At 35.2% G+C, this 12,026-nt stretch overlaps 1 protein-coding gene across 2 annotated transcripts in view; it reads left to right on the top strand.

The window, feature by feature from the left end:
* Positions 1-12,026, top strand: part of BRIP1 (BRCA1 interacting helicase 1) — a 182,223-nt gene that overhangs the window by 62,116 nt on the left and 108,081 nt on the right. For both annotated transcript variants that reach the window (XM_054457133.2, XM_063655630.1), the window contains exons 8-10: positions 557-778; positions 2,730-2,929; positions 8,296-8,428. In XM_054457133.2, coding sequence (XP_054313108.1) covers positions 557-778; positions 2,730-2,929; positions 8,296-8,428 — 555 coding nt within the window. The remainder of the gene's footprint in view (positions 1-556; positions 779-2,729; positions 2,930-8,295; positions 8,429-12,026) is intronic.

The raw sequence follows: 12,026 nt of genomic DNA, 5'->3' as shown, positions 1-12,026 counted from the left end.
TTGTAGTGAATACTGTTACTTTCTTTTTTTCCCCTTAGGACATTCCAACCTACCTACTTACCTTCCTTCCTTCTTATTTATATTTGAATAAGAAATACTATCACATGGCTCAAAGTTGAAAAGGTACAAAAGGGTCTCCAGAGAAAAATCTCTCACTCCTGTGCCCAGTCACTTAATTCTCATCCTTGGAAGCAACCAGTGATACCATTGTTTTGTGAATCCTTTCAGAAGTATTTCATGCCTAACATCAGTTTAATCAGAAAAGAAAAGGCATAACAAACATATTTAAAATAAATTTTTTTTTCAAGTTAATTTAGGGTATTTGGAGCTCTTCTGATTTGGACTTCTATCTAAGTCTGAGTCAACCAGACTTCGTTGTGGTTGTAGCTATGGTATTGTCGCAAAAAAGACAAAAAATTAGCCGGGTGTGGTGGCGTAGCCAGTAAAATCTTAGCCTTGTGGCTTTAATGATATTCCTCAAATTCTGAGATAAGCTTATTTTATTCCTTCTATTCTAATATTGGTTCACATTTCAGTTATGCATATTTGTTTCTAGGGAAAATCCTGCTATTTTTATCATGGAGTTCATAAAATTAGTGATCAGCACACATTACAGACTTTCCAAGGGATGTGCAAAGCCTGGGATATAGAAGAACTTGTCAGCCTGGGGAAGAAAATAAAGGCCTGTCCATATTACACAGCCCGAGAACTAATACAAGATGCTGACATCATATTTTGTCCCTACAACTATCTTCTAGATGCACAAATAAGGGAAAGTGTGAGTATATGTGTAAAAATGAGAACCTTCTTCCTACTCATGGAGATATAAATGTTCAATGTAAAAGCTTTTAGATGTTTTAATTTTTTTTGCTTTAATTTATGTAAATAAATTTGTGTAAACATATTAGAGTACTGAAAACATATCCTAACGTGTGTTAAAATCAACCCACTCATTTTAATTTCCAAAATAACAAGCAGTTTTAAGGAACACAGTGACTGAAGTGGGATTACAGCAGGATTTCTCTTTGTATTTATGAATATTCAAAAAGAATTATTTAAAAACATTTCTCTGAAAAAACTATGTTTTGAAGAACTTATGTGGGGGAATAAAATTATGCCTTGTGAGCTTTGAGAAGTGAACTTCAGATAATGGCCTTTGTGTTTATTTGCCTGGTTCTTTTTAGAGACATGCAATTGTTAACAGCATAAGACAAAAAGTGAAAAACTTGGCATAGTCAATTGTTATTCCTGTCTTCAGATCTGACTGCACAATTCATCTCAGCTTTCTATTTCTTTAAGATCCAAATTAATAGGCATTATGTTTACTACCCCTTCTATCCTACCTCTTATTTGGTTATCTCTTAACTAGATCTCTTCCTTCTGAGACACTGTGCATATCAATGCCAGGTCAGTTTTCCAAATATTGCTTTTATTACATCCTTTTATCTGCTTAAAAATCTATTGCTTCCTTTGCTCATGAGATAAAGTTCATATTTCTTAAGCTTACACTCAAGATGCTCAGTAGTCTGACCTGGATCTGCCCAATTTGAATCCTTCAAAAATTACCTCATACTCCCTTGAGGATACCTTGTTCTTTATCTTTGCTTTTGATGACAACTCTTTGGAATGCCCTGCCCACTCTTTGTGTGTCCAAATCCAAATCCTACTTATCTTTTAAACTCCAATATATTTCCTACTCTTCCATGGTTTTTTCTCAACTTTTCAGCTGTCTGTGTATTCTTACTTCCTCAAAATAACTCATTGACAATTGCTTTGTGACAGTTCCTTGTATTAGTCAGTACTCTTTCTATTGCAAGTGACACAAACCTACCCTAAAAAATGCTTAAGAAAAAATACTTGATTCTCTTTATTGTGATGGCTTTATTCTCAGGCAAGTTCTCACTCTTGCTTATGGAACAAAGATAACCATAAGCAGCTAGCTCACCTGGAGAAAAGAGCATGGCCACATATTAGTCCCTCCAAATTACTCTGGTTGGCCTACCGTGGATCACATGTCTATTCCTGAACCTGAACCAGTCACTGTGACCACAGAAGGATGGAATACTCTATTTAACTGACAATCCTGGGCCTTACCCCCGTTGTGAAAGTGATGATGTCCTTTGATTCACAGGTTAATAGTCCTGCCAGCATCACATGGGAGTTGGAGAAGAACAATTCTCCAACTCCCATGTTGGAGAAGGATTGCAGGACAGATTAAAACAAAACATATATGTTATATTATGTTAGTATTTTAAGAGTCATTTTAATCTTGTATTGTTATTTTACTTTTAAAGGTTTTATGCTTTTAATCTTGTATTGTTAGTTTACTTTTACAGGTCTTATGCTTTTAATCTTATATTGTTATTTTACTTTTAAAGGTCTTATAATTAGTTTGTAAAATTATGTTGGAAACATTTTCATAGTGGGATTTTATACCCTTCTGTGTAGCCTGTGGTACCTTGATCCAGACTCACTGACATATTTTTGTTGTTGTCGATAGGTTTGCAAAGTATTTTAAGAGTAAAAAAATGGCAAACACAGTAATGTAGAGCTGATATTTGGTTGGCCATAGTGCTTCAGAAGTTTTATTTAAGACCTAGAATCTGTTGCTTATGTAACTGCATTTGCAATATTGGCCTATAGTGTGAATTTTAAAATGAAATATCTTGCCTGCTGTTGTTAAATCTATTTTGCCAAATGTTTTACAAGAAAATTCTTTTATCTTATAGATGGATTTAAATCTGAAAGAACAGGTTGTCATTTTAGATGAAGCTCATAACATCGAGGACTGTGCTCGGGAATCAGCAAGTTACAGTGTAACAGAAGTTCAGCTTCGGTTTGCTCGGGATGAACTAGATAGTATGGTCAACAATAATATAAGGAAGAAAGATCATGAACCCCTACGAGCTGTGTGCTATAGCCTCATTAAGTAAGAAGATTTGTCTATTAGTGTATTTGTGCTGCCTTTATATGAAAAATATGTTTGATTATGCCAGAGTATTTTAAAGTTAGTAAACTTTGGTTAACTAGGCTTCTTGGGAAATGAATCGTTCCTTGCCAATTAAGGTTTAAAAACAAGGCTAGTCCAACCTTTTGTCTTGTTCACAAGAATATAATGAAAGTAAGTGATTTTTAAAAATGAATAATTGTGAATCTTATTCCTAATTTGGCAGGATAATGTAATAGCCCCGAAGGATGTGTCTAGGATATTGAACCAGAAACTAAACATGCTTTTAATTAATATATTTTAAAATTCTGGCTCATGGCTTTAATTTATTGCTTTATTCTCCAATTTAAATAGGATTCTAGTTTCATGGGTTTTAATTAATCAAGATTTCAATACTCTAAAGTAATATATTTAGTACTAGCTTTATGACAATTTACACTAGATAATTTTTCTTTTATTAGACATTAAGTTGTTGATCTAGAATCTTGTTACCATAGAAAAAAACTTCCCAACTCTGAATCCCATTTCATTTATTGTAGCATTTTTCTGTTTCCTTCACATTATACTTTAAAAAAATTTGAATGTTATACAGTCACATGGTTTGAAGATAAAATGTATACAAATTTGTATAGTAAAAACCTCCTTCCAGTTCCATCCCTGATCTGTTTAATGTCTGTGTTCTCCTAAACAAGTTTATCATTCAATGCATATTACTAATTTATGAACCAATATTAGATATATTTTCTTGTCCCTCATTTTTGTCCAAAGGATGGCATAGTATACATACGTTTTTATGCAACTTGCTTTTTTCAGTTCACAGTGTATTTTGGAGACCTTTCCATGTTAAGACCTAGAAAGCTTTCTCAGTTTAAAAAAAAAAATAGATATCTAGAATTCCATTATATAGATATGCAATAGTTTATTTAACCAGCCTCTGATTAATAGAGGAGGTTGTTTCTAGTCTTTTGCTCTTAAACTGCTGTAATGAATAACTTTGAACATACATAATTTCATTTGTATGCAAATATATCTATAGGAAACTTTTTAGAAGTGGAATTGTTGGGTAAAAGCATAGACATATTTATAATTTCAATAGATATTGCTAACATTTACACAATAGGTGGATGACGGGGGCTAATGTATGCTTCTACCAGCAATGTATAAGAGTATGGAAATTGTTTTTTTCTAGCCTGCTAGATGAAAAGTGTTATCCCAATGTAGTTTTAATATTCATTTTCCTTAATATGCGTGAAATTAAGCATCTTTAAGGGCCATTTATATTTCCTTTTGTGTCAACTGCCTGTTGACATCTCTGTCCTTTTTTTGTTCTTATTGTGGTTCTTTTTCTTAATGATTTATAAAACCCCATTCATATTTTAGGGAATTAAAATCTTTGCCTGCAATAAGAGTTGTAAATACTTTCCACCCCATTTTGTCATTTGTGTCTTTTCTGGTGGTGTTTTGCCATGCAGATTTTTGTGGTTTTTATTTTACAGCATGGTTTGTTGAAAGAGTTGTCTATAGTTGCTAATTCTATTTTCTCACTTGACATTCTTCCCTCATCAATCCTAGCAGTGTTGCTCTCTGGACAATTCTACGCAAATTGTTTTTATCAAGATCACTAGTGATCTCTGTATTGCCAAATACAGAGGTTATTGTTTCTTTTATCTCAGCCAGTCAGTGGTGTTGGGTAGTTGATGACTACCTCTTTGAAAAGCATTTTTGTCTTAGCTTCTGTGACATCTCTGGTTTTCCTCCTTCTCACAGTCCATTCTTTTATCATTTCTTTTGATAATTCTTATTCTTTTTGCCATCCAAATGTTGGAGTGCCTCAGGACTTACTTGGTACTGGGACCTAGTTTCTTTTGTAGTTCTATTTTCCCTAAATAGTTTATAGTATCATAGCTTAGAATATAATCTGCAGTACTGGTGAGGCCTGAACCTATGTCTCTAGCTTCAACCTCTCCCTAGAATGCCATTCTTATATCCAACTGCCTACTTTATAGCTCTTTTTGGATATCAAATAGACATTTCAACTTTACATCTAAAACAGAATTCCTTCCCTTCCCCTGTGTTCTGTTTTCTCCCCAGTCTTCCTCATCTAAGCAAACAGTATGTACCAGTTCCTCAAATAAAAAAGTCAAATACTATCCTTGATAATATCCTTACTGCCTCACCTCATCCAATTAATGAGTAAGTCTTATAGATGCCACCTACACAGTATATCCCCAATTCCTCAATGTCATTGATTGTTCATATCTATCATCCTACAGTCTTCTCTCAACAAGGATATTATAACAACCTCCTAACAGGTCTCTACTTTCACTCATCTTTCTCCAGTAATCAATTCTAGCTTGGTAGCTAGAATCATTTTTTAAACATGTAAAATAGATAGTCTCTCTTTTATTTAAAACTCTGTATTTAAAACCTTCCTACCAAAACAGCACGGTACTGGCATAAAAACAGACACACAGATCAATGGAACAGAATGGAGAACTCAGAAACAAATCCACACACCTACAGTGAACTCATTTTTTACATAGGTGCCACGAACATACACTGAGGGAAAGACAGTCTCTTCAATAAATGGTGCCGGGAAAACTGGATATCCATATGCAGGAGAATAAAACAAGACCCCTATCTTTCACCATTAACAAAAATCAAACCAAAATAGATTAAAGACTTAAATCTACAACCTCAAACTATGAAACTACTACCAGAAAACATTGGAAAAACTCTCTAGGACATCGGTCTGGGGAACAACTTCTTGAGCAATACCCTACAAGCACAGGTAACCAAAGCAAAAATGGACAGATGGGATCACATCAAGTTACAAAGCTGCCGCACAGCAAAGGAAACAATCAACAAAGTGAAGAGGCAACCCACAGAATGGGAGAAAATATTTGCAAACTACCCATCTGACAAGGGATTAATAACCAGAATATATAAGGAGCTCAAACAACTCTGTAGGAAAAAATCTAATAATCTAATTAAAAATGGACAAAAGATTTGAATAGACATTTCTCTAAAGACACACAAATGGCAATCAGACATATGAAAAGTGCTCAGCATCATTGATCAGCATTTCTCTGATGATCAAAACTACAATGAGATATCACCTCACCCCAGTTAAAATGACTTTTATGCAAAAGACAGGCAATAACAAATGCTGACGAGGATGTGGAGAAAAGACAACCCTTGTATACTGTTGGTGGGAATGTAAATTAGGACAACCAATATGAAGAACAATTTGGAAGTTCCTCAAAAAATTAAAAATAGAGCTACCAAACGATCCAGCAATCCCACTGCTAGATATATACCCAAAATAAAGGAAATCAGTATATCAAAGGTATATCTGTACTCCCATGTTTGCTGCAGCACTGTTCACAATAGTCAAGATTTGAAAGCAGCCTAAATGTCCATCAGCAGATGAATGGATAAAGAAAATGTGGTACATATACACAATGGAGTACCATTCAGCAATAACACAGAAGGAGATCCTGTCATTTGCAACAACATGGATAAAATTGGAAGTTACTATGTTAAGTGAAATAAGCCAGGCACAGAAAGACAAAAATCACATATTCTCACTTATTTGTGGGATCTAAAAATGAAAACAATTTAATCCATTGAGATAGAGAGTAGAAGGATGGTTTACCAGAGGCTGGCAAGGGTAGTAGGTGGGGATCACAGGGGAGGAGGGGTTGGTTAATGAGTACAAAAAAAAGAAAAATAGAATGAATGAATAAGGCCTAGTATTTGATAGCACAACAGTGTGACTATAGTCAATAAAGATTTAACTGTACATTTAAAAATAACTAAAAATATAATTGGATTATTTGTAACACAAAGGATTAATGCTTGAGAGGATGGATACCCCATCTTCCATGATGTGATTATTACATATTGCATGCCTGTGTCAAAACATGTACCCCATAAATATATACACCTATGATGTACCCACGAAAATTAAAAATTAAAACCCAAGCCTTCCCATTGCACTTTGAATAAATTCAGATTTCTTATCGTGACTCAAGATGACCTGATTTCTGCTTATCACTCTGACATTGTTCATACCATTGTTCATTTTTGCCCATTGTGCTGCAAATCATATTGGCTTTCTTTCAGATCCTCAAACAAGCAAAATTTGCTAACCACCTCAGGACCTTTGTCTTAGCTATTCCTTCTGCTTGGATGTTTCTTTCTTTCTGATTCTCCCATGACTGGATACTTTTTGCATTCAGTTATTAGAATAAATGTCACCTCAGGGAGAGCATTCTTGACATTGAAATTAAAGTAGCAACTAGGTTATATTAAACTAATTTATTTTCATAATTTATTTGTATATAATTACCTGATTTTTTTTCATTTTATTAGAACTTTTTTTTTAACTTTTAAGTTCAGGGGTACATGTGCAGGTTTGTTATTCAGGTAAACATGTTATGGGGGTTTGTTGTACATATTATTTCATCACCCAGGTATTAAGCCTTATAACTCATTAGTTATTTTTCCTGATCTTCTCCCTTCTCCAACCCTACACCATCCGATAGGCCCCAGTATGTGCTGTTCCCCTCTTGTCCATGTGGTCTCATCATTTAGCTCTCACCTATAAGTGAGAACATGCAGTATTTTATTTTCTGTTCCTGCGTTAGTTTGCTAAGGATAATGATCTCCAGCTCCATCCACGTTCCTATAAAGGACATGTTCTCTTTCTTTTTTATGGCTGTATAGTATCCCATGACTACCTGATATTTTCTTGTTTATGTATTTGTTTTTATGTTTATTCCTGTCTCCCTTTAGTAGAATGTAATTTCCATGAGAGTAAGGAACTTGCCTATTTTATTTAACTGCTGTTATTTTCACTACCCAGAACAATGTCTGGAATAAAATAGGCATTCAAACACTTAATGTATGAATGTGTATATATATCAATGAATGTATTTATATATTTTCTAGTAGTTCTCTTTTTTGTGTTAATATGTAACACTTTAATTTCTTTATTAGGTTGTTTTGCATTTCCTTTTATATATATTTGGGATAAGTACCTAAGACCTGGCTCTCAGTTGAAGAGATATTAGCTAAGCAATGTGAATCCACAAAACAAGTGGGAAATCATATGCATGTTTGTTTCTTCTGAATAAAAGCTTTCTTTTTAGTTATATAAAGTTTATTTTGCAATATGAGACATGAATGCTTTTTAAAAGGTGTCTTAATTAATCCACATTCATGTCCTAAGAATGTCAAGATATACGGATCAACACATGACAATAATGATGATTCTCTTGTTCTGTTGAAATAGTGTGTATAAGGATGATACTGGTTGACACAATTGTTTTATTTTATTTCAGTTGGTTAGAAGCAAACTCTGAATATCTTGTAGAAAGAGATTATGAATCAGCTTGTAAAATATGGAGTGGAAATGAAATGCTCTTAACTTTACACAAAATGGGCATCACCACTGCTACTTTTCCCATTTTGCAGGTAAGATTTTTTTTCTACCTGTGAAATGTATTTAGTGATTTAGAAGTGATTTAGTTGTGACTAAATCCAGATTAAATCTAGTCAGTAACCTAGAATTTTTAAATATAGCAATTTAATTTTTAAAAAATTTTATTATCTAAATTTGATCATCTTTAAGTGATGGCATGGGTAAATTGTGGGTGAAAATATAGCATTATTTGGTTTGAAGGAAATTAGTCTTTAAAGGGATTAATTGCTTTGTTTAAAGCTAAAAGGAGTCAATATTTTTAGGTTGTAGATTTACTTAGTCAATTGTAAAAGTTAAAATTTTAGAAAATAGAGAAATTCCTATTTTGTTCATCTTAATTTAGAAATTATAAACCTGATATTCATGGAGAGATCATGAGTAGGCTTTGGAAGACTATGAAACTTATGAAGCTATTTGCAAAATTTTATGTGAATATACTTTTGTACATTTTTCTAAATAGAGGCTGCATAAATTTCATTATATCTTCTAATGTTTTTTGCTGATAAGAATATATTTTCTTTTTTTGTTGCTATTATTTAAATTAATAGATTACGTATTTTAGAATGGTTGTTTTAGGTTTAGAGAAAAATTAAGCAGAAGGTCCAGAATTCTCATATACTCCCACTCCCAGCTACACACCTATACACATACACAATACACACCAACTCCATAGTTTCTCCATTATTGATCTCTTACAATAGTGTAGTATATTTGTTATAATTGATGAACCATTATTGCTACAGTATTGTTCATTAAAGTCCATAGTTTACCTTAAGGTTTACCCCCTTGTGTTGTAAAGTTCAATTAGGTTTTGCCTAAGAATCCACCACTACAGTATCATACAGAGTGTGTTCACTGTCCTAAAAATCTTCTGTGTTACACCTGTTCATCCCTCCACCACACCACGCCCACACCCACCAAACCCTTGGCAACCACAGATTTTTTTTTACTAATTCCATTGTTTTGCCTTTTCTGGAATGCCATATAGTTGAAATTGTGCAGTATGTAGTCTTTTCAGACTGGCTTCTTTCTTAGCAATATGCATATAAGATTCCTCCATGTATTTTTTTGCCTTGATAGCTCATTTCTTCTTATAGCTGAATAATATTTCATTATTTAGATGTACCACAGTTTATCCATTCACCTACTGAAAGAAACATTGATGGTTTCCAGTTTTTGGCAATTGTGAATAAAGCTATTATAAACATTTCTATTAGTGACAAGCTTTCTACTCATTTGGATACTTAGGAACACACTTGTTGTATTATATGGTAAGACTGTGTTTAGCTTGGCAAGAAATTGCTAAACAGTCTTCAAAAGTGGCTGTAATTGCCAGGTATGGTGGTATGTGCCTGTAGTCCCAGCTACTTGGGAGGCTGAGGCAGGAAGATTGCTTGAACCCAGGAATTTGAGGCTGTAGTGCACTATGATTGCGTGCTTGTGAATAGCCACTGCTCTCCAGCCTGAGCAACACAGCAAGACTTTGTCTCTTGACGAAAAGTGGCTGTACTATTTTGCATTCCCACTAGCAATGAACAAAAGTTCCTGTTGTTCTACATCTTCGCCAGTGAACTTTGGGACTGAGGACTCTGCTTCTACGAGTACAACTTTTTTAGATTACACATATGAGTGATAGCATGCAGTATTTGTCTTTCTATCAGGCTTATTTCAGATAGCATAATACTTCCAGTTTCATCCATGTTGTTGCAAATGGCAAAATTTTCTTCTTTTTTAAGACTGAATAATATTTCATTATATATATATGTGCCACATTTTCTTTATTTCATTAATCACTCACTATATTCTCACTTTTCCCCATGGGAAGAATTGTGGGCTAATGGAGGCTCTCTTGGCATTGAGCTGTACTTCCGTGGGGCAGGGGTGATGTAGGTAATATGAAACTATACTTTTTGCCCTCTTCAATGCATCTGTTCTTGGATTTTTTGCTCCAGTGGGGTCCTGGAACTTCTCTGCTAGACTCTTAGACTCTTAACAAAGGTACTGTCATATGTGAGTGGTTGTCAGAATTGGTTCATTGTTGGGAGATGACAATGGAAAACTCAAATTCTCTCTTTTTTTTTTTTTGAGACAAAGTCTCACTCTTGCCCAGGCTGGAGGGCAGTGGCGTGATCTCGGCTCACTGCAACCTCTGCCTCTCGTGTTCAAGCGATCCTCATGCCTAAGCCTCCCGAGTTGCTGGGACTACAGGTATGCCCCACCATGCCTGGCTAATATTTGTATTTTTGGTAGAGACGGGGTTTCACCATGTTGGCCAGGCTGGTGTCAACCTCCTGACCTCAAGTGATCCACCTGCCTTGGCCTCCCAAAGTGCTGGGCTTACAGGTGTGAGCCACTGTGCCTGGCTAGAAAACTCAAATTCTTCCATCTTGCTGATGTTATTTCTCAAAGAGGTTTTTGAACAAAAAAAATGATTAAAATAATTGCCAACATGATCACAATAGCATTCTGGGCATGTGACTATTAAAACATATATTTTAATCAGGATATACTTAAATTTTTGCCCTGCGTTTATAAAATGCAACGTGGTATCTATTATAAGAATTTTTCCATATTGTGACATCTTTCATAATATTTTTTGCATAAATTGTTTGCACTTTGAAAGCTACTTATATAACAATAAAATGGGGCTGAGGGTGGTGGTGCATGCCAGTAATCCTACACTTTGACAGGCTGAGGCTGGTGGATTGCTTGAGCCCAGGAGTTCAAGACCAGCCTGGGCAACACAGTGAGACCCTGTGTCTACAAAAAATTAGCCAGGGTGGTGGCATGTGCTGTAGTCCCAGCTACTTGGGAGGCTGAGGCAGGAGGATCACCTGAACCCAGGAGGTTGAGGCTACAGTGAACCGTGATTGCACCACTACACTCCAGCCTGGGGCATAGAGCAAGACGCTGTTTAAAAAAAAAAAAGGATAAATTGTAGCATATTCATATAGTGGAATACTATATAGCAATAAAAAATGAACTACTTCCAACACAACCATATAAATATATATATATATATTTTTTGAGATGGAGTTTCGCCCTTGTTGCCCAGGCTGGAGTGCAATGGTGTGATCTCAGCTCACTGCAACCTCCGCCTCCCAGGTTCAAGTGATTCTCCTGCCTCAGACTCCCAAGTAGCTGGGATTACAGGCATGTGCCACCACACCTGGCTAATTTTTGTATTTTTAGTAGAGATGGAGTTTCTCCATGTTGGTCAGGCTGGCCTCGAACTCCTGATCTCAGGTGATCCACCCACCATGGCCTCCCAAAGTGCTAGGATTACAGGTGTGAGCCACCGCGCCTGGCCCTAGATGAATCTTAAATATTATGTTAGGTGAAGGAAACCAGATTAAAAAGGGTATAAACTGTATAAATCTATTTTTATGAAGTTGAAGAACAGACAAACCTAATTATGGTGACAGAAGTTGAAGTACTGGTTACAACTATGTGGGGTTTTGAAGCAGTTTGGGCTGAGAAGGGGCACAAAGGAACATCTGGGATTCTAGGAATGTTTTGTATCCTGGTCAGGGGTTAGTTACATGGGGAGGTGTATGTATTTAGTGAGGTGTACATGTAAGATTAGTTCAT

Source organism: Pongo pygmaeus, chromosome 19, assembly GCF_028885625.2.
Source record: "Pongo pygmaeus isolate AG05252 chromosome 19, NHGRI_mPonPyg2-v2.0_pri, whole genome shotgun sequence".
Classification (NCBI taxonomy): domain Eukaryota; kingdom Metazoa; phylum Chordata; class Mammalia; order Primates; family Hominidae; genus Pongo; species Pongo pygmaeus.
The sequence above is the reverse complement of the archived record's forward strand: the minus strand, read 5'-3'. Positions and strand labels throughout refer to the sequence as shown.